The sequence below is a fragment of the Homalodisca vitripennis genome, chromosome 2 (assembly GCF_021130785.1).
Source record: "Homalodisca vitripennis isolate AUS2020 chromosome 2, UT_GWSS_2.1, whole genome shotgun sequence".
Classification (NCBI taxonomy): Eukaryota; Metazoa; Arthropoda; class Insecta; order Hemiptera; family Cicadellidae; genus Homalodisca; species Homalodisca vitripennis.
The window spans coordinates 81,873,423-81,897,005 of record NC_060208.1 but is presented as its reverse complement, the minus strand read 5'-3'; the positions used below and the strand labels follow the sequence as shown (position 1 = coordinate 81,897,005).

Below are 23,583 nucleotides of genomic sequence, written 5' to 3'. Positions count from 1 at the left end.
AACTAGTTTTGGGTAACATTTGGAGTATCATAAGTTGTTCAATAAAGAAACATTAACAAAATTTTTTGTTAAAGCTGCATTTTTAGATTTTTAACACTCTGTACATTTACAGCTAGATAAATTAAAACCCAATTTTTTAAATGATCTGTGTCAAGTGATCTTTAAAATGTACTACATGCCACACCTTTGCAGTAAACAATATCCCAAAAACAACCCCCCGCCCCCCATAAATACCCTTTAATCTGTAAAAAGCATATATATATATATATGGCTAATACACAAATATTCTAGACCTATGCAGTATAAGCGAAAGTTATTTCTTACTGTCTACTTTAAGATTATACCATGTGTACATAACTCTTATAAAATATGCAAATATAATGTTTAGTTTATTTGTAACCTAGAAAACCAGTTGAATAACTAATGGTTAAAGGGTCCCTTAGTTTCTTTATGGATGTTGAAAATTGGATAATTAAATGTAATCCAATCAGTGATTTAGAATCTTTTTTACTATCACAATGAAAATGGTAGTCAGACACAATGATTTTAGTGGGTTTTTTGCATTTAATTGCAAATGAGCTCAATGTAAAAAACATTAAAGAAAGAGTCACTTTGAAAATAATCTTGTTAACTATCAATGGTTTGTGTTGAAAACAAAACATGCTTATATTGAAATATTTTTCAGATTTACGATGTATCTGATACTGATATTATTTTTCCAGGTTTATACAGTAACAGATTTATTTTTTTTATTGCAAACAATGAACTAACCAAAGTTAAACTGTGTTCAAGATACAAGATGGTGAGAGGGATAAAGTGGGTCGATGAAGTAGTCGAGGGAGCTCCCTACATCACAACCCTGGAGACTTTGGACAAGTACCAATGTGATTTTTGCGTTCATGGAGGTGTGTACCAACTTCAACTAATAATAGGCCTTTCGTAGAATATATTCCCAATTATTCCAAGAACATCCGGTGATCAGTATTGGATAATAGTTTAGTGTTTTATCCCGCTTACTTTCAGCAGTGAACTGATGTAGAATATCTGATCTCCCGGGACTGACTTAATTATAAATGCCAGGGTTTGCTGGATAAATTGTTAAAAAATTTCCTTTAATGGAATTAGTGACTGTGTATTTTAGCTGATGAAAAGGGCTAGAATACATTTTTTTCAAACAACTAAAACCGATTTTAAGGATCTAAATTATTAAACAAATTTGTCTTTTGTAAAACTAAAAATACACAATTTCAAAACAAATGACATTTAGTGTTTTAGAAAACAAAACTGTTTGTTTTGCTACAGATTTTATATTATTTGTAATCAATTGGATTCTCTGTGTTTGACATTTTACTTTGTTCAATTATGTTTATATTTTTAGCAAATTCTATAATTTTTTTTAATCCAACACAAACATTTTGAAAACTCATAAATTTAACCAAATAACCATAATATTAGAGAATTTCTCGATTAATGTGGATACAGGGTTGTCCAAAAGTATTGGAACCGCTTGAACTCCTACCAGTTTGTCAGATGTTTCGCTCATATTGATTGGAAAATTGTTGATTTTGTTCAAAAACAAACTGGTCATCATTTAGTTCTCAATATTCCAAATTATATTTTTTCCATATTGTTTTCATTGAAAACATTTCATCAAGACTTTTAATCCTTTTCACTCAGATGTCAGCCCTCTCTAGTGACATCATATATCGGCTATTTAACAACAGTACATCTTTATTATAGTATGCAGTTATTACTATAATTTATCAATCTTGTTAGAACTACTCAAACTCTGACACAATTGTTTTACCGTGATAGTAAAAGAATACAGAGTATTTTTTCCTGCATGAAATTGCTGTAACAACCTCTGTGATCAGCTAACAACACTGACTGAATTTGTTATTGTTGTTATAAGTTGTAATTATTGCTTACATTAAATATTTTCAAATGACTGAATTAAGATCTCCCACTACAAAACTCCTAAGAAAATTTTGATAAGGATTTATTTGCCAGTACTATTTTTATTTACAAAACTAATAAGCATCAAAATCATACAAATATGGCAAAAAAGTGCAAAATTATGTTTATATAAATATTGGTAATACAATTCTTTTCATTTAATTTTTATGAATTAATAATAATAGTAATGGAAATTTGTAATGAGGTCAGAAAAATATTACAAATTTATAAGTCGCCAATTGGTTAGTATTTGCATGTTACCTGTTCTTCGTTCCTTCCAAGGTTTTAGGGCAGGAATGTTACAAACGAATATGCCTCTAACTAATGCTTGTTTTTAAATAAAGCAATTAATTGAAAAATATTGGGTGTATTTCGGATAATTATTAATGAGGATTATGAGGAATGCAAATAACATTTAAATTGGTCGAGGTTTATTGTGTCTTATCGTTTTTGTGATGAGATCAGCAGTGGTTCTGAATAAACTTCATATGATATTTGCATTTATATTTTTCGCTGTCGTGTTACAGCTAGCCAGCTAATATTTATTAAGTATTGTTGCAGAAATACTTATCAGCATTTCATAATATGTTTAAACGTAAATAAAACCTGTATGTGGTCCTAGTGGAACATTGTTAAACTTGGGTATTTTGTATTATAATTAAATTATAGTAGGTTAGGTCATTGTAAATATGAGCTGACCAAAGGTTGAGTTATTTGATTCATCTGTCTTCTTTGTTGTGAGACTTTCCGAATTCTAATGATATTACTTGAATTCTTCAATGTGTAGTTATTTTTAGAAAAGGTTCATGCTTGTTATTCATTCTTATCTATCAGTTATAGTATATCACCCTATACTCTGCATGGTGATAAAGAGGTCAAAGTAACTATTTTTTCACTTATTTATTTCCTTTTACGGTGAACAATGAAATACTATTGATTGTTGTGATGGAAAAAGTAAACAGCTGCGTCATAAACTATAAGATCAAAGTTCACTACCAACATCTGTATTGAAAGTTTTTTTACAGTAAATATATGTATGCTCGGATAGTTAATTTTTAGTCCAAGAGCTGAGACAGTTTGCGTAGTATAAGCACACAACATAATGTTTTCAGGAAATATATACAGGAATTTTTCCTAAGAAAGAAATAGTTGATCTTGGCCATGCTTATTTTGGTAGATGTCAAAACGGTAGGTATCATGTTGGTTAAATGTACCAATGATAAATTTTGATAGGTATATTTTAACTTTACACACAGTACAAGGTGTCTGACGGTTATTTAGGTGACAACTAACCTTCAGACATCTAAACAGTGTCAGCCAATAATGAGATAAAGAGATTGAAGTTGTAATTTTCAGCCAAAGTGTCCGTTTTTATCTTCTTGACTTGTGCTGATTTTACTTTTTATTTACATAAGGAACTGTTCAAGAACAGTTTACAAAACATTCCCAGCTATATCAAAAATAGACAACAGAGGGTATTGCTTGGTGGGGCTACTTCAGGAAGTAGAGAAGTTATACATGGAGTGCCACAAGGCTCCATCCTGGGACCTTTGCTCTTCTTAATTCTGGTGAATGATTTAAGACTGGAGGGCAGGGCAAGGCAGTGCTGTTTGCAGACGACACTACGCTTCTGTCCAGAGTAAAGTTGACACAGTACTTCAGGAAGCCGAAGACTTGTTAGCATATGCCAAGAGGTGTTTCACTACAAACAAATTAAAATTAAATGAAGAAAAAACAAACTGCTATTCTGTACTCTAAAACATGTCTTAGAGGACATTAAGGAGGGTATTAAATTACTCTGCATTTGGCAACTAAATTAGAATTGCCACATAGATAAAGTCTGCACAAAACACTCCAGGGTTATCTTCTTGCTGAAAAAACTAAGAAATGTGGTACCAGAACGGTACCAGGTAACGGCCTACCATGCACTTTTTCATATTTAACATTTAGTTTTTTTTTATGTGTTAATAATATTCAAAGAAATAAGATCTATGAAAAGTTAATCGTTGATTTTTAAAATCTTCTTGTTACTTTCCTATTTTGGATCCAAACTAAAACTAGTCAGGGCAGATGATCAATTTTTTTGAGAAAATTCTACATCAGTTTCAAAAAAACTGATTTATGTCTATATATATTATATCTGTATGTACTCTAACTCAGATGCAAAGTCCGACGTCTTATAGCATGCAGCCATCGGATCTCCCAAAGTTCACACTATTGATGATAGATGTTTTGAATAGATACAACAGGATTTTAGACATTTGCCATAGTTTTGTGATTCAACATCAGAAACACTTCATTGTCCGTAATTAAATTCAAGGCTCAATATTTTTAGTTATAATTCATTCTTAATTTCCAACTAGTTGTACAGAACTGATGAAGAATAATGAATTTTAACTTATGGGTTTTAGTTCTATATTGTCTCTCTTTGGTTGAGTTATACTATTGTTTATGAGAATGAATGAGCTCACACAGATAGTAGGGTTCCGATGACCTCTTATCAATAAGCCAGCAAAGCTGGAATGATAACCTGGCACACTTACCCAGGAGGTCAGGTCAGTGATGTTCATAATACTTTGTACTAATCAGCATCATGTGGTGTGTTAATATTGTCCAGTTGATTATTTTATAAGAAAGAGAATGCAGTTAAATCCAGCAGTTAAAACAAACAAGACACGTAAATGTAAAAACTTCAACTCATGAGTTAAAATAAGAAGGTGTTAGAAATACTACTATTTGTTACAGAATTCATTACACATCATAGTGAAGGATGCTTTTTTTAAAATCATGTATCAAACTAGATATGTTTCCTATCTTAATAGTAAGATTAATAAGGAAAATTGTAACATATACTTACAAAACTCTATTAAGTTTTATGTAATTAGTATTTAAAGCTTATTTATTTTTGAGATTTTGTGTTGTATATGAAAACACCATCAAACCCAAATATAGTGAACAAATTAATATGACAACAATTATTTGGTTTTGGTTTTAAAATGGTGGAACTTAAAGATGGAACATCAAAGGTTGCTTTGATGACAAAGTCGTTACGGGTTGATATTAAATTTACAACTAGCATCAATATAAAATCACTGAACCTAATAGCCAATTGAATACTTTAGTAGTTTTCATAACCACACAATCACTGTCAGGAACGGAATCAATTTCAAATTTGCTGCCAGTTTGAAATAGTACACTTATATTTAATAAAATGTATTAATATAATAGTTTAATAATTTTTGTAAGTATATTAGTTTTTAAAAAGATGTGTGAATCCTGGCATAATAATCTTATTGTCAGCTATTCTAATACAACTTTCCATTCTTTCAGTATTGGCTAGCATGATAATTTCATCATTATAGGTCATAGGTCATGTTTAGACAATATGTGTGATTTTAGTTCAAGTAAAAACATTGTGTAGCAATTTTACTAAACCTTTTTGTTATTGAAGAAGAAAATGTCAGACACTCAGGGGTTATTTCAACTTAGCTATAAATAAAAATTAACACTATAACTCTAATGCGAATTGAGTCATAACGTCCCTTTATGTGGAATCCTAAAACAATGGGAGTCACATTATAATAAACTTCAGTTTTTTCAACAGAGTCATTCTAAATGTGTTGTCCATGTGTTGATAAATACTTTCAGTTGATTCTACAGGAAGTGAAACAGTGAATGCCCTATTTGAATACAATAGCAAATATCCTATCAATATGCATTGGTGAAATAGATTGGGTACTTTTACACACTCTCTCTTTAAATAAAAATCAGATTCATACTAAAACCAGACAAAATATATAAACCAATGTTTTAGACCCATGTTATTGCAAAATGTATGATATAGACCAGTAAATATTTATTTCTTGTGGTAATTGTAGAAGAATATTAAATATTATTTTTTCTTCACAATTTCTGTTTTGCTGGATGGTTATGTTTTTTTTTTTTTAATAAATATTTTACCATCAACGTCTCCTATTTATGAATTTCAAGTTTCAAAATGTATATTTTGTTTTTATCTGCAAATATATCTCTCCCCTCTTAAGTTTAACAGTACTTTTCTTATATAATTCTTTCCATGTGTATTTTTTTAGATTATGTTGTTTTTTAAAACTTGCTAAATAAAACAATAATGCATGTGTACACACCCATTATGAGTGAGCAAAATAATATGAGTCAGTAAGTACAGTAAAGGCAATAATGATGTGTCATCATGTAGCAAATTGGAAATTAATTCTGGCTTTGACAGTGTTAATAAATTATCACATCATTAAATTAGCAGTTGGGTTTCAGTGATTTTATGCTGACGATAGATCTTAAATAACATCAATCCATACTGATTTTGTTCTTAACATAGGGTCTTGAATGCCAACATCTTGGCCTGCTTGACACAGTTTTGGTATTTCTAACAGTCATAACAGCGATTTTGGCATTAAGAAGGCAAGGAAACACATACACCAAATGTATATAAATTTTTTCCAAGAAATATTAAATGTTAAACCATCATTAACCTCAAACGTCATAGGCACATGGCATGGAATTGTAGACTATAGTTACAATTAAATACTGTAATTGACTACTGCTAAGCAACTTCATTAGGGGTCGTTAAGAATGTACAAAACTGAGAATTCATATGCCATACTCTTGCTTGTCTCTTATCTCAAAACAGCATGACTTGTAATTGCAGAACTATACATCTCTTAACCTTTCCAGCGTTATTGACGCGGATCCGCGGAGGGCCACTACAAGCTCAAAACGTTATTGCCGTGGATCCACGTTTTTGCATTCTTTATTTTCTTACTGCTATGTTAGTTGAATATTTTGCTGCTAGATGGTTCTAGTAGTCATGCGACATACAGACGGGTTGCCCCGCCTCGAATTCTGTTACAATGGGAGTGGCAGTTGCTTCTAATTGGCCAAACACTGTGTAGCGGGCGTGTCCCCACGCCTTTCACAAAGTCATTGACGGGAGCTCCCGTCAAGGCATCTAGCCAGTTAGTTAGTGGGAAGCGTCCGGTACACACATATGTATTTCGGTTATCGCTAATTTGCTGTTGTGTCCTATTCTTTTTAAAGTAAATTATTCATATTATATACAGCAGTTTCCAGTATTTATTTAGTGTTTTTTACCATTATTCCTGTGAATGGCGAATCCAGACGATTCGGAATTTGAAGATTCGGTAATTTTGAACAATTACTTGGTCAACCCCAAACTTTTTCATATTTTACTACGGTCATATGGATGTTATCAGAAAGAAAGAAACATAATTTAAGCCCCGCAAGGCTGTCCTACAGGTTGCCAAGCGATAAGAAGGTTCAAAGTCCACGCGATAACAGTGACTTGAGGGAGACGCGCGGAATGTCTGTTGTGACAGCCCGCCACCAAATAAACACTCTTTGTCTACTTTTGTATTTTTCTAATTTTATTGGTTTGTAATATAGTATATGTTTATCTATAAAACTGTGTTTCATTCCCATACTTACTGAATAAATAAAAAAATATTAGTGACAACTACACTGCTATTCTACGATATTCTCAAAAGTTAAAAATTAGCCTAGGAAATCCTAAAAGGGCTAAATTAATTTTATTCACCGTTAAATAACTCTATTTTAACATACAGAAACGAAAAAAAATTTAACTTTACACATTGGAAATTAAAAAAATTGTAACTTTATCAAAGATCAGGTCTAATTTTTCATGACGCTTAAAGGGTTAATAATGTAAATTGCCAGTTTAATTTACTTTTTGTAAATGTATAGCAAAAATAGGAAAATAACAATAAGTGGAATATATATATATATATATATATGTCAAAAGTCGTTTGACAGGTATTTGGTCTTCCGATCATATGTTAAGTTTAGTTATTTAAACGCATATGTGACAGATACGGCCAAATACAAAATAATTGAATAGTAAAAAGTGAGGGCTCTGTGGTGTAATGGTAGCACATTCACCCGGCAAGTGAGAGATCCGGGTTCAAGTCCCGGCGGAGCAAGTACTTTTTGCGATTCAATGTTTATTGATAAAAATAAAATAAGGCTATTGCCATTTATACGAACTTGATTAATGTAAACAAAAGTCGTTTGACAGGTATTTGGTCTTCCGATCATATGTTAAGTTTAGTTATTTAAACGCATATGTGACAGATACGGCCAAATACAAAATAATTGAATAGTAAAAAGTGAGGGCTCTGTGGTGTAATGGTAGCACATTCACCCGGCAAGTGAGAGATCCGGGTTCAAGTCCCGGCGGAGCAAGTACTTTTTGCGATTCAATGTTTATTGATAAAAATAAAATAAGGCTATTGCCATTTATACGAACTTGATTAATATATATATATATATATATATATATATATATATATAATCTTTAACCATTAGAAATAAGAATTAAATATCGAAATGAAATAAGCCTTTATTTAAGAGGCGGAGTTAGGGCTATTTAGCCCTCTCTACCACTCAACCTCACATAATATACAGTTATATGTACAGTGGATGATCTTAACTAATAACAAATTTTAAATTAAAATAAATGCTTAAAAATTAACCAAAATATATACATACTATTTAATAATTAAAAATAAAATTTATCAGCTTAATATGTAGAGCAATTCAAACAAAGTTAAATTAAAACTTAAATTAACAGATTACTTTTTAAAGAATTTCTCGTTATTACTACATTCATTCTCTCAAACACACAGCCTGACCACAAGCACGCCACGAGCACCGCCACCCGTCACCCCGTCATTAAATATTGTTTTTATTATTAATGTGTTGTTTGTAGTTTTCTGATACTGTTTTGTACAATTGTACATTTCAGTGAATAAAGAATGATTGAACCTTGAGTCTAGATAAAGTGGTCAGGAAATACGTGACAGTACTGTAGTCAGTATTTTTCCATCTCCATTAACAAGTTGCCCTAATTGTATAAAAAAATGAACACCTCATCCTTCAATCCAACCCACTGAAAAACTATTTTTGTGATAACCCGAAGTGAGTTAAACACTTGGTAGGCTGAGATCAAAAGCGTGTACTGGTGACTAACGTATGGTGGCAATAATCCACACTTACACGTTAACGGTAGAATTGTTCCACAAAATGTGTTTTTACAATTAACACAGCCTTTTAACAACATAACACAGCCTTTTAACAACATAAGTGTAGCATAATGAGAGAGAGTATGATTTTTAAAGCAGTCACAATTTTTTTCTAAAATGGCCTTCTATAATGAAAGATTGACCATGTGTTACTTTTGAATAATCATGAAAATAATGTATGAGTGTTAGTTGAATTGGATTGCAAGTCTTATTTTGTGCAAATATAGGTCCTTTAGCATAAGAAAATTGAATAAGACTGGTGGGAGAAATAATTCTGATGGACATAACGACTTTCTCCCTGGTTGGCAAATAATCACTACATCGAAATAACTGCAGTACCTTTTTAAATACATATACGATGATTCAGGTTGTATAAACTGTAAATACTACTGCTTCCAACATACAACCATAACTGTAGTAACTATTAACTGTAATTATTTTACAGAATTTAATGGGTATGTTTCTTGGAAATCTTCTTATTGCAATCGCCTTCATAAATGAATTTATGGAATATTTCATATATGTGTATTTGGGCTTATGCAATACAACGTGGTCTTGTGAACATGACAACTTCCAGAATTTATTATTCTAACTATAACATTTGCTTTGCATTGGATAAGTTTGTTAGACATTCGCATCCAATAGTTTTGAGATGGCAACCATTCAAAGTTTGTTGATATCTCATTTAGTTGGTATAATTGAACAAAACAGAAAAGGGTTATTTGAAAATCTCAGGTCATTTACAACTGTTGTTCCTTTATGTCTTTTTCTTTTTAGTATTTCATAAGGTTTTGAGATGTTTGTACAAAGTATTGAGAAGTAAATAAATAAAGTTTACTTATTACTATTTCAATCTATTAAGGTTTTAAAAAGTTGTAGTTTTTACACTACAAGAGTAAGTAATCTTTAGCTATTTAAACGTATTAGGAATGTAATAACATTGTAACAATTAAAAGTCATCAGTGTTATACAAACTAACATCAAAAACAATCAACCTACATTTAAAGTGATTTTATGATCAATTTCCAATTTTTCGTTTTAATTATTTTACAAACTTTTCACCTCCAGTTCTTGTATTAGACTACATTATTTTTATGTTATATTGAGATTTGTGTTAATGCATATATACAGTTACTCAGTATGACTGTGTATTACCATGTTGAAGAAATATCCATTGAAAATGTCATCACCTGATCAAATTGATCAGTAGTCAGTAACACATTTACACACACACACGCACACACATACACACACACACACACACATATAGTTGTAAAATAATAATTGGTGCTGCACCACACAATCTAATAGTAAACCCGCAATGCAATGTTTGTAATAGTGGTATGATAATAACATTTTTTTATGTGTGACATTCATTAATCATTATTAGACCCAAAAGTCCCACCCCCTTCCCTAGTAACTTGTGAACAGAAATATATGAACCAGTATCAATGGCTAATCGTTATAATGGTTTTTGGGATATATGAGAACTTTTGCCTCCAAATATAAATGGAGTAGTATGGTGAGGGGGTTCAGTTAAAGTGTTAAAATGTAAACCTGATGAGTGATGTTTCATTTTAAAGGCTCTTGTAAAAAAACAACAATACTGTCACACCAGAGGTTAGTGCATCTCAATTCAGTACAAAATAAGTTATAAATCGTTAATTATAACTTTAATAATACAATTTAAATTTTGATCGAATTCAAGTATAATAATGTTACCTAACATTACTAAATAATTAATCACACAGTCGTTAATAAAGTATTGATTTTTAGCATATTTTTTTAAACTCAAACTGTATTTTTTCACTTGATGCAGTTTACATTCATAAATTTTAGCTTATTCTCTCATTCTCCTATTTAGGGTTAGGAGATAAAGTTTTCATATATCCCAAAATCTATTATTTTTAGTCTGTAACTAACCATGGATATTGGTTGATACATGTCTGGTCGAAAATTATTACTTTTAGGACATCTGGTAGGTATATATATGTTGGTATCAACATTGTTATAATTTTCTACAGTAATTGAATATCTGTGTGTGTGTTTGTGTACTTTATTGTTAAACAGATTTCTTCTGTTACAATGTATCTCACTACAAAAATATAATTACATAATTCTCTGTTACTTTCATATAAACTGGAATGAAATATTCAACTTGTTAGAATGTTAAATTAATTTATATTCAATTTCCATCTTGTCCCGCAGCTATTGAATAATTCATTATGGTGTCTTGTTGTATATAATTAAGTTTTAGGTGATAGTTTATTACTATAACTAAGGAAATACTTTAAATAGTTAGTTGAATGAGAATCCAAAGTAACAAATTATGTATCATTGTGTTAAGATCAGGTCTGAGAGTAAGTACACTCTGCACTCAGTGTGTTACACAGCACAGAGGATGAAACCTTACATCAGGCTATTTCATCATAAATCCATTCAGCAAATCTGTAGTTGGCCTTATTTTTATTTCTGTAAATAAAATACTTGGTTTGCATTCCTCCTTTAGATATCCCTAAGCAATATATCGTGTTACGCAAATTTGCGCTTATCTTGTCATGCTATTCACTAATCTTGGAGATATTCCCCATGAGATTTATTGTTTTTAATTAGTAATCTTCATTATTAGTTTAATTATTACTATGCATTTTGTGCTGTGGAATAAGGCCTGTAAGAAATTACTGGGAGCATTGAAATTCAGAGAGTAATAAAATGTATTTATTTACATTCACCAAACTGATCCATGAACTTAATTTAAAATATCAAACATTAATAAACTTTTTATATAAATAATGCGTTTTCACAGTCAGGTTGAAATAATGTTAATCCAACAACATTATAGCCACTTACTATAGTATTAGTACTCAATTTCAAGCCTGGGTTATAAAAATAAATATTAAATTAAATTACTAAATTATGACATTACTCATTAATTTCACTAATCGCAGTTACCATATAGCTTCTGTCATCTATATCATATATATATATATTTGAAATAGTTGTTATTTTCCAATATATACGTCAGTATCACACGTTCTTAAAAATACTTGTTTTCCCACAGATGTTATTAACTTCACAGGTAAATATATATAAACGTCGTTTTCTATTTTAACTTTATAATGTGGTTCTTTTTCTTGTAATCGCTTACTAATATACCTTATAATGAATAATGTACAGTAAATAAATTTCTTATGCATTTAATCAAAGATGCAGATTTTATTTTCACAAATGCATAGTAGCCTATTGGAAAAATATTATTATTAAGGTCCCAGTAGATAGATCCTTCTAAAAATCATGTTGTATGTCTATTTGTCCATCTGGGTGATAATTCTTGATCCTGGATACTTACACTTATACATACGTTCTTCTTGGTCCAAGAAAGAATTTATTTTTTTGAGTCAAACATAAAAAAAGCAACAATGTTTCAAAGAGCACTGATCTTTAAAAACTGTAAGAAACGTGGTGCCTGTTATTCAAAGTATGAGAGGAATGATTGATATAGCAAGAAGTTTTGAGGACAGATTTAAAACAACTTTATTTACACTATGTATAAATTAATTATTCATATTTATCTCCTTCATAGTATTTCACTGTTGGAAAGATTCTGCAAATTTATCTGCTGTAATGCTGTTTGACTCGTTTAGTTAATTTTATCGTCTGATTCAATAGCACTGTTAGCAAATGTCCAATTAATAAATAATCTGGCAGTTAAAAAATCTAGTTACCTACATTTTCAAAATTTGGTTGATTATTTCTGAACATTTGTGAAGAATGAAGTGTTTCTCTCCTACTTTCACAAATACTCAAAATGTTACCATCTACAAAATCATAGTGAAACCTAAGAATCAGCTTTGGCCGCTAGAACTTAAGTGATGTCATTGGTACAGTATCAATGTTATTGATGGTAAATTTTCAACTCGATAGTTGTAAGATTGTGTTAGTGAGGTTCTTGTAAGGATATGGTATGTCTTAATAAATTTCTCTTTCTCAATAAGATTTCAAAAATATTTGAAATAGATATTATTTTTTAATCTATTTCTCTTACTAGAATTAATTATTGTAGTTTATATGCTTTTGGAATTTAACCTAAATATCTTGGTTTTAATATATTTCTTAAACCAAAATATCAATTTTGGCATGTTTGAAAAGGTACTTGTTTATGAAGCTGTCCAACGGAAGGATAATTCTAATTTTGACTAGTTATAAGAAGCTTGTCTGCAGCAATGGCATGACAATGCAACGTGATTGTGTTCCAGACGACATCACCACAACTGCAGATGGCGTTGACACTTATCACCTGGTCAAAGGTGCCGGCAGATACAAGTGAGTTAAACAGCTGTGGGGCTCAAAACATGTCCTAGTATTAGCATTCATTGCTAGTTTGCTGTTTATATATATTAAATTTAATTTGTTCTTGTATGTAATATTTTGTTCTGTTATATTCTATACACATTTAAACGGAAAATATATATAATTTTATGTTAGACCTCCATGACAAAACGATCATTGTAGAACATTTTTAATTACTGACTTGTCAAATCTATTCACGGCGATTAATATTTCTATAGTAGTAATGATCTCAGTATTTGGATCATAAATTTTCTTTCTTTATGTAACCACAAAGAAAGAATCAAATGAAGGAAAGGATATAATAATGTAAGTTTTATAATGTCAGAGATTGAGAAAATTCAATTTGCTATTTTACAATAATGCAAATTTAATTTGTTCTTCAACCTGGTCCTTCTATCTCTTTCTCTTTTGAGTCAATGTAACATATTATGTTACTTATGTCAGAGTAACTTTCTTATTTACGAAGGGTAGGAAAATGTTTACGTTTCTAGCTCCTGTTATCTAATAATAAAACATGTAAGTAGATATGATTTGTGCAGTGCTGGAACATCTATGAGTTTCAGTTAAATCTAAACTGCAAACTATCTAGATAGGTATCTCATGGTTTTGGTTGTTCCCAAAGAGAGGTGCAGCGCACAGCCGGTGTATCCACAACTGACGTGGTGGGTCGCATGTTGCTGATGACGAGACAGCACTTCCGCAGAGGTGCGCAGGAGTACGAGGTGGGGCGAGAGCCGTCGTCTGCGCTGGGATTGGATGCAACTGCACGGTCTCCGTGGACTAAATGCTCCCAGTTCCTCCCCACGACGCAGAAGATAATACAGTTCAGCGAAGGCAAAGAGCCTAAGGTATACTTCCTCCCCCTCACACCACCCCGTCCTGCTTCTCTTCTTCGGCTGAAGGTAGTTTCTGTTGGGTCTATTTAGTTTTAATTGTTGTATCAGCAATGTTAGCTAAATCAATACTTCCTTATTGATCACTTTCATCTAAGGTTTGCATATACAAGAATCAAAAGGAGCATAATTTTAATATAGCTTTATTTTTATAATATAACTCATTTTCAACTCTCTCATTTAATCTGTAATACCGTATACTTGGCTAAAGTTCAGTTTTCTTTCGATCAAAAGAATGATAATGTTAGAGAGGTTAGAAGATTTGGCAAATATATGTTGAAACACAATCTCCAACAAGTGTAACAATTGCAAGAATTTGTGACACGTTCAGAGGAAATTGTAATATGTAAACAAGGAATGGTTTCAGTGGAATAGATAAAAATTCTTTTTGGGAAGGTCCACTAGGTCTGGTATAAAGCACCAAGTATTAAAGAGAGGTCCTGGGTATTCTACTAGGAAAATCTCTTGAAATAGTAATAAAAACCCCAATAAGAAGTGGGACAAATTCTATAAAATCAACTATTTTTACAATTACATTATTTTTAATGGTTCTAACAATTTGTTATTTTTTAATAATAAATTGGCCTGTGGTAAGTTTTATGGTTTAGAATGTCGTCCTAGACTTTATCAATAATTTTTTTTATATATTGATTGTCTCCTTTTTCTGTAAATCTAATTTCAAGCTAGTAAGATGAAGATTATAAACTTGTATAGCTATCTTGAATTATGAACACACTATTTTGAATGATATTTTTGGCCTAACCAGTAGGCATATAAAAATTAAATCATGTAAATCTTTTCCTTGTCTATTTTCAAATTATCTTCAAACATTAAAGCCAACTACCACTTCCCATCATAATTTTTTTTGTTTACTATAAAATTAATTTATATAGAACTTTGTACACAACTTTGTCTCACTTCTTAATTGCTAAAGTTTTGAAACCTTTTTAGCAAAACTGTGGAAATCCAGAAAAAACCTGAAAACGGTAGAATTGCCACATGTGTCCATTAGATATTCTCAAGACGAGTATTTTGCATGCTTTCATAACCAAATGCAAGAACTCATAACTAATCTTGATAATACTCACTTATCAACTTATGATGAAATATTCGTAAATATTAGGTGTTGGGACCTGAATAATGCTTGGGTCATACTTCCTCACTAAGAAATTATTTCAACCATATTGCAAAATGACCATGGAATTCACACAAAAAAACTGTTATTGTGTTATTCATAATTTTTATCATATTGAGAAATGTCAAAACATAAAGTGAAATGAGGATCCCAATTGATCATACATTTATAGTCACAAAAATGTTTTGTCATGCCTTCGTAATCAATCGTGATGAGAACTTCTGAAATACCGAAATATCTACTCATTACCTTACAGAATCTTTGCCATTGTTTAGAGCTCATGCTTAAAAATGCAAATGCAGTTGGAAACTTGTAGATATTGACTGTATTGTGAAAATAATGTTTAACATTTTTTATGATATCTTTCTCTTTGATCTAGAAGTTGAGATTTTGTACTTAGTCCTGTAAGGACCTTTGCCCTGCTTCTGGAGTGACAGGATATTCTGAATGGGTGAGGTTGGGGATAAGGGCCGCCTCCTGTCAAGATCCATGAGGAAGGCTTTTGGGCATTAATCTCAGTCATGTCTCCTTAGAAGATGGGGAAGGCGTTTTACTAGCCTTTCCAGTCAAAGCAGGCAGAGGTGGCACACCCTTATGTCTAGACTAGCATCAGCCCTTAACACTTTGTTCATCTCCTGCAGTAGACTAGACCTATTGATCTACCTTTGTACCCCCAATTTCTCAACATTTGCAGTTAGTAATGGACATTCATAAGGTTGCTCAGATTTAAGTGACATGTTGGTTTTTGCTGTATCCTGTTTAGGTTCAACTGGAAGATATAAACCAGCCAGAAGTGAGCCCTCCTGGGGGTATGGAAGAAATCTTAGTAACCTACAAAAAACCCTTAAATTTCAATACAATTTTAAAATACTGAAAAATAACAGTATTAAATTAAATGAGTTAAATTGATAACTATGTGTAGTTTATCTACTATGACTATAATCAGCACATAATTATTAACATGTAATGCCATATTTATTTCTATTGGGAACAAAAATATTGATGGTTCAAACTTAGTTTTCACTGAGATAATGTATTAATGACTATCACAGATTTTATTGATGTTTGGAAACAGATGGTTACCAGTGTAAAAGTTCTTGTTCATACTACAGTTGGATTGATCTGTAACGGGCATGCTAGTTTAAAATAGTGTCAAAGTTTTATTTTAAGTATTGATTGAAATACTTGAAAATTAATTGTAGTTGGAATGGAAAAATTTAATCATTACGTAAAGTTAAAAGTTACATATTATTGTTGCCATAAAGGTTAATGAATCCAGTAATTTTTTAAAATTGTTTATATTTGTACTGGTTGTATGAAATAATGGGTGTCTAGTAAATATTAACTATTCTTACTTTTCTAAGTACCCTATTAATTTTATGATTACCTAATATTTACAGTAGAATACTGTATTTATTAACCCCCTCCTGGGCAATCACCATGAATCACCATGGCAGGGACCCTGATGCTAAAATTCAATTGCTTCTGTACGAAACTTTGACAACCTTATTTCATCCTAAGCTTTGTAGTGAATAAATTAATATCAAGTAGAAAACTGAGGGTATTTAGTCAATAACAGTTATTATTCAAGTGATTTTTTAAACAAATTACACGTATAGAGTTTTTACAACTTCTTTAGGGTTTGGTGGTCAGGAACCCCTCGACCACCCCTTATTCATGCCACTAAGTGGTATAGGTGAAGACCTCTACAAATAATGTAAATATATCTACTGTTGTGATGTAGACAATAGAATGTGATGAAGATGTGTGTATTGCAGCCGGGCGACAAGATAGTCTACGTCGCGGGAGCGTTTGACCTGTTTCATGTCGGCCATCTCGACTTTCTGCAGCAAGCCGCAGCACAGGGAGACTTCTTGATAGTGGGTCTCCACACAGATCCTGTAGTCAATCGGTACAAGGGCAGCAACTACCCCATCATGAACCTGCACGAGAGGGTGCTCAGCGTATTGGCATGTAAGGTAAGTCAAATGTAGAAGTAACATCCATTTGTTGAGGTAAAGATTTCAGTTGATTTTCTTAGTTTGAAAATGTTAATTTAGGCATAATATTTTCCTAACATTAAAAGCTAATTAATAGAAATGTGTATTGCTGAATATGACCCGCTGTATTATTGCAGTACGTGTCGGAGGTGGTGATCGGGGCACCATATACAGTGACTGAGGAACTGATGAAACACTTCCATGTTGATTTGGTGTGTCACGGTCAGACACCCATCATGGCTGATGAGGACGGTTCTGACCCGTACAGCGTGCCTAAAAAGCTAGAGGCCTTCCTATCCTTGGACTCTCACAACCCTATGACAACAGAGAAGATAGTGGACAGAATCATCCGACACAAGTACAGTTTACAATTTTTATTGCTGGTTTACTGGTTTTATCATTTTAAGCACAGTTGCAACTTTTTTATTTTTAACTTAATTGTTTTACAATACAATATACAGAACAAAATTGAAATAATTAAATTTAAGTAAAAAACTATTAAGTTTGCCTAAAAACTAAATATTTTTTAGATTTTTAAAAATATTAAGCTCTTTTTACATATGTTTCATGTTTATTTTCAAAATGTTTTGTAAAGGGTGACATTTTTTTTATTGAAGGCAAGTAATTTCTTTAGATTTTAGTACTAAACGCAGCTTTCTATCTTTATTGTTATTTTACCATTCAAAACTATATGTAAAATTGGTTTCTTTAGCTTTACTAGTTTTAGAGATAATAATTTGTTAATAAAAAATACAAAATGGCGGCTAGCAGCTAAATGAAGTGGAAATTGAAAAAAGTTATTCTTCATTTTTAGCTTAGAATTACACACAGAATTTGAAAATAAATAGCCAGTCCAATCTTTTTGTTACTCCCTTTATATGTGTGCGTGTGTGTTCGCTCACTTGTTTTAGGAACTAAATAAAATTACGTGTATAATAAATTTGATGCCATGTAGACTACCGAAGATAGTGTTGGTTCTTGTGACATGTCTTGAACTGCTAGCTCAGTGAGGAACAGCTGCAGGAATGATAAGTCTTTTTAAATTTACCATTTATTTGTTTTGTTGCAGGCTTGAATTTGAAGAGAGAAACAGAAAGAAAGAAGCTAAAGAACTGAAAGTTCTAGAAGCCTTGTCAAAAGTGAAGATCATTGGGAACTCATAGCGACTCTGCACCCTTGCTCCTTCATTCATTACCAAAGATCCATTCCATTATGTAGATAGGTAATCTTCAGGTTTGTTGATCTCACTACAGAGACAAGCAACACTGTGTTATACTTTATTTACAAATTTAAATGAGCTACTAGCTGTTATTGAAATTATATTTTTTATTGATTTGCAAAGAATTATTGTTAAATAATATTTAATATATTTTGTGCCAAATTTAATTTTTTTAATCTATAGCTTATTCAACTAGTTTTATGAAATGGTCATTGATAGAACGAAAGAATTATTTACACTGTATTTATGTGGCTATATAGGCAATCTTTTATTTAACATTTATCCTGGTTTAAATTCAACTTATGTGGTTTAGTGTGTTATTATAAGTGGGCATTGCAATTCTTATTTATTATGTATGCATTGTTGTAAATATTGAGTTTTAATGAATTATATTCTTTGTTCAAATATTAGTTTTTGTGTAAAATTTGATATAATTTTTATTTATTATTAAGTGATTTTTATGGTTTATTTATTTTATACATAATATCAATTCTTAGTTTAAACTATATAATCGTTCAAACTTTGATCTTATAATGCATTTGTTTTTGTTATTAAACAAAATATTAAATTAAGAGTTTGGCATGTGTTTTCATTTATGCATTATATTTGAAAATAACATCTTTGCTTTGTTTATGTTGATGTTAAGAAGCTGTGATATTCTCCATCTTAACATGTGCACTAAAATGTACTTAATCAGATTTTCATTCGGTTTGATGGATTTGTCTATGTACAATGGAAAACTGTGAGTAAAGTGAGCAATAAGTGGTGGCTTCTGTTGTTTTAACTTTATTAAAGTTGTAACTTAATTTCATATATGAATTTAAAATTAACAACTATTTTAATTTGTTTATTAACTAACCTTTTGGTTATATTTCCACTAGTGCTCACATAGACAATAAATTCAATTAGGTTAATTTTCTTCTTTTACTCACTTTACTCATTTTCAAACAAAACAAAGTTGTAATTTTTGTTTAAACATAATAAAATTAGAATTTTATATGTTAAAACTGTATGTTGAATTAATTAAATTTTACATCCCAGTCAACAGGTGAAACAATTAATTTATTCCATTGTAAAACTAACCAAAAGCATTTCACAATTTAAAATGTACATTTACTGTAAAACAACGATTGCACTAAGATAAGTAATTTTTTTAATATTAATTGATGTTTCAATTATTTGTGGACATTTTGTTATGATATCATTGTTTGCATTACTATTAACATTAAAATCTTATTTGGGGAAATGATTAATCAGATTGCAAGGGATTTGTTTCACAATGTTTATGTTGCAGCATGTCAGTAGGGCTTACAACAACACTGATTGTTATATCTAGTCACTATATTTTGAGTTAGTAAATTTTTAGTCTTTATAGCTTTACTCTTTATGAATTGTAGTGTGTAAATATATTGTTAGTAGTTCTTAATTTATTGTATAGTAATCCTATGCTTAAAATCTAATCTTATATAAACTTTCCATGTGCTGTGCTTTCATGGCATCAACTTTACTTCGTTCTTCCACGCTGATTACTACGCTTTTTTTATAAAAGATGCAATTTTAATCAAAATGGTTTTTAAAATATTTGTAGAAGCTTTCAGTTGTGTAAGAATTAATAAAAAGAAAAATCATATAAATTTTCAATATTTGGATGGGTTGTTTTAATGAAAACAGCATTTAAATTAATACTAAATAAATTTTGTGTATGTTCAGTATTACTTTTTAAATCAAAATAATAATGTTGCGGTATTCAAAAACATTAGAATTCAGCCAAATTATACCTCAAACTGTGTTTTATGTAATTTTCCATTCAAGTCTGATTACATTTACAAATCACAGTCTATTTCTTCTTTATTGTTAATTAACAAGATCCAAAGTTTCTATTGGAATCTTCATTAAGGCCAATTGAAAAGAAACCAGTAAATCTTAGCAAAATAAAGCAGTCACATATAAATAAACACAACAAAATGGTATTTCAGCAATACTACTGCATCCTCAGACAGATATTATATATTGTTCTACATTATCCACACAACCAAAGCACTGACACCAATGTATTGTACACTGACAATGTAACCAAACATCTGTACCCCAGTCGATGTTTTAATGTGTAACAGTTGGCATCGGTTGCTTGTATGGTTGCTAATCTTGCTTGTATGCCTGGCAACAATTTGCAATATTTATAAACTTTCCAGTGAATTTCCCTTAATGCCTACAGTATTCAAAGAAAGCCAATGTAATGGTACATTTTTAGTATTTTGTGTTTATTGTATTTGTGACGGTTTTCAGTGGTCTATTTAGATTATTTTTCTCTAATTTTCTTTCAACTTGTGTTAATCCCCAGCCATAATCGTATGTTAGAGAATCTTGAAACAAAATTTTATTTGTAGTTGTTAGTACAAATTGATGTTTTAGGTTATTTTCTGCTGTTAAAATAATATTTCAAATTATCTAACTGTGGAAATTTAGAACTATAAACAATAACTTAAACCTTTAAATAATAAAGCCTGAATGGTCACAACATATATTTTTGTGAAACATGTTATGTTTGTTTAAACAGGTGGTTTATGTATTGACATGTATTACACCAAAACAAAACTAGAATCCTGACATATACTTTATAAACTAGACATCATGTATTTTTATAAAAGGCAGAATATGTGCTCACAATTGGAGCAATATTAAAACAGATTGTACTGCATGGACATTTTATATCAATAATTTAAATATATTTATTAGTACATTGGCTATACCTTGATATTTAATAAAAATATGTTGTGGTAAGAGTTAGTATATTACTAATGATTAATCATATTGTCATTGTTACTTGTTGATAGGAAGATCAGCAGACTTGCCTTGAAAACCATCTTCTAGGACCCACTGATTGACAGAACACATAAAAGTACACATATTTTACACATAGTTAGAATGTATAAAATGCACTTTTTAAAATACATAACTATGTGTAAAATGTGTTCTTTCAATCAGTTGGCCCTAGAAGGTAGTTTTCAAGATAAAGTCTGCTGATCATCCTATCAACTTGCAACAATCCCTGGCTTTGAGCCCTATTAATTCAAATCTAATCGTATATCCACTTGAACTTGATAGTTTCTTAAGTTTTCCCTCCTAGTGAGTATACTTGAGTGTTCAACTCCAGTTTTGGGCTATTTAGCTATAAATGGTCAGTTACAAAAATGTATTCCTTATATTATGTCATTTTATCTTAGTCTCATAATGTAGGTTATTGAGTAACAATGGTTTTTAGTTGTTATTTAGAATCTGAATTATAAATTTATTTATTTTAGAAATGCAAATGAGATATTAGTGGGTATTAGCTATGTTGCATTAAAAGCTTGTTATAAATAAAAATCATTACAATTATTTTGAATGTGTTTATTATCCTAATCTGATAATGTACCCTTAACTCTCACCCACACATGGCGCTCATTTCACTGCTCAAGTCAAACTCAGACTTGTTCTGTCATTTTAAAAATTATTCATTGCTTCATCTCAATAATATAAATAGTTTTAAATCTGTTATAAAATGTACTTAATTGTTATAATGAGTATCGACTTGAGTTCTTAGTGATGTCAAGAAGCAGGAATATTTGCAACACGTGGGTTACTTTTAAATTACATTGCCTATAGGTTCAATAGTATTTCCCGGTGTGACCAGGCTAGATTCTTCTATTATCATGGCACCCAAACTGTGTGTGTAAAGCTTTCATCTTCCATACAATCCAGATCTTGCATCATGCAACTAGTTTCTGTTCTTACATTTGAAAAAATAGCTTTATGTAATTATTTATAAAGTAATTTGATTCCTAAGCACCAAAACTTTCTTCCACAGGGAGTATGAAGTATCTGGTCAAGAACGTAGCCAGGAAAAATGTTGGGGAGGGCTCAAGATGACTGATATTTTCTCAAAGTGGACAGAAAGTAAAGCCCTATTTTGTTCCTTAAAAAGTTCTTGACTCATATCTATGTTGAGAATGATCTTTCAGCAGTACATCAGTAATACTGAATTATTTAAATAATAATAATCGTTTACAAAAAATTGTAACAATTGAAAATTTGGGGAGGGGTCCGGACCTCCTCGCTGGCTACATCCTTGTATATGGTACATTGTTAAAAGAGGTTTTGAAGTAGGTAGCAATTTTAGTGAAAAGTAAGGTAGAGAAATCAGTAACCGAATATTGTCAATAACAATATTTTCTCAAAAGCTTGTTTTAAAATAATTATTTATCAAACAGCTTTAATGTCCCATAGTACATGTTGTAAAAAGGTATGTTATTTAAACTCCTTTTCCAACAAAATTTAACATTATTTTTACACTATTCACATGGGTGGAATTGCTTTGCAAAATTATTTACTATATTTTATAATAAAAGTACTTATAACCAAATTATTAGATAGTTTCAAAAATGTTTCATATTAAATAATGTATTTTTACTTAACTTTAGGCATTTTGAACTATTTGAAGAACTGATATACAGCATTTTCTTCATTACTTTGCAAAGAAGGTATAAAACTTTTGGAAACTATTGCAATTCCAAATTTTGATTTAAACCCACTCTTCTCCATAGTTAACCCATTCATGTAAATAAAATATTGAATTTGCTTTTCCTACAATTTTTTAGGCTGAATTGAATTTAAAACCACTCTACTAAACTATGTCACACCTACTGTTCATAAAGTATTTTTATTGAATAAAAATTGAGTTACTGTTGAAGATTTTTCTCTATTATAAAAGTATTAATCACATAATTTATTAACGAATACCAATGTGTTGCGTGGTACTGCTAGCAAATATTTTCAGGGAGGGAAGCTATGTGTTAAATTAGAAATGCTAATGTGTTACAGACTTACAGTGAGAGAGGATGATCGAAGTTTGTAGCAAATCTCGTAAGCTAGTTGTGTTGAATATGACTAACATATC

At 30.7% G+C, this 23,583-nt stretch overlaps 1 protein-coding gene across 2 annotated transcripts in view; it reads left to right on the top strand.

The window, feature by feature from the left end:
* The window catches only part of LOC124354268 (ethanolamine-phosphate cytidylyltransferase), a 42,413-nt gene extending 20,388 nt beyond the window's left edge, over positions 1-22,025 (top strand). Inside the window, exons 3-8 of one of the 2 annotated variants that reach the window (XM_046804599.1) lie at positions 793-905; positions 13,307-13,373; positions 14,023-14,302; positions 17,207-17,407; positions 17,566-17,786; positions 18,498-22,025. In XM_046804599.1, the coding sequence (XP_046660555.1) occupies positions 793-905; positions 13,307-13,373; positions 14,023-14,302; positions 17,207-17,407; positions 17,566-17,786; positions 18,498-18,591 (976 nt within the window). In that variant the 3' untranslated portion in view covers positions 18,592-22,025. The remainder of the gene's footprint in view (positions 1-792; positions 906-13,306; positions 13,374-14,022; positions 14,303-17,206; positions 17,408-17,565; positions 17,787-18,497) is intronic. The other variant, XM_046804600.1, reaches the window with a different exon arrangement.
* Positions 22,026-23,583: the final 1,558 nt, after the last annotated feature.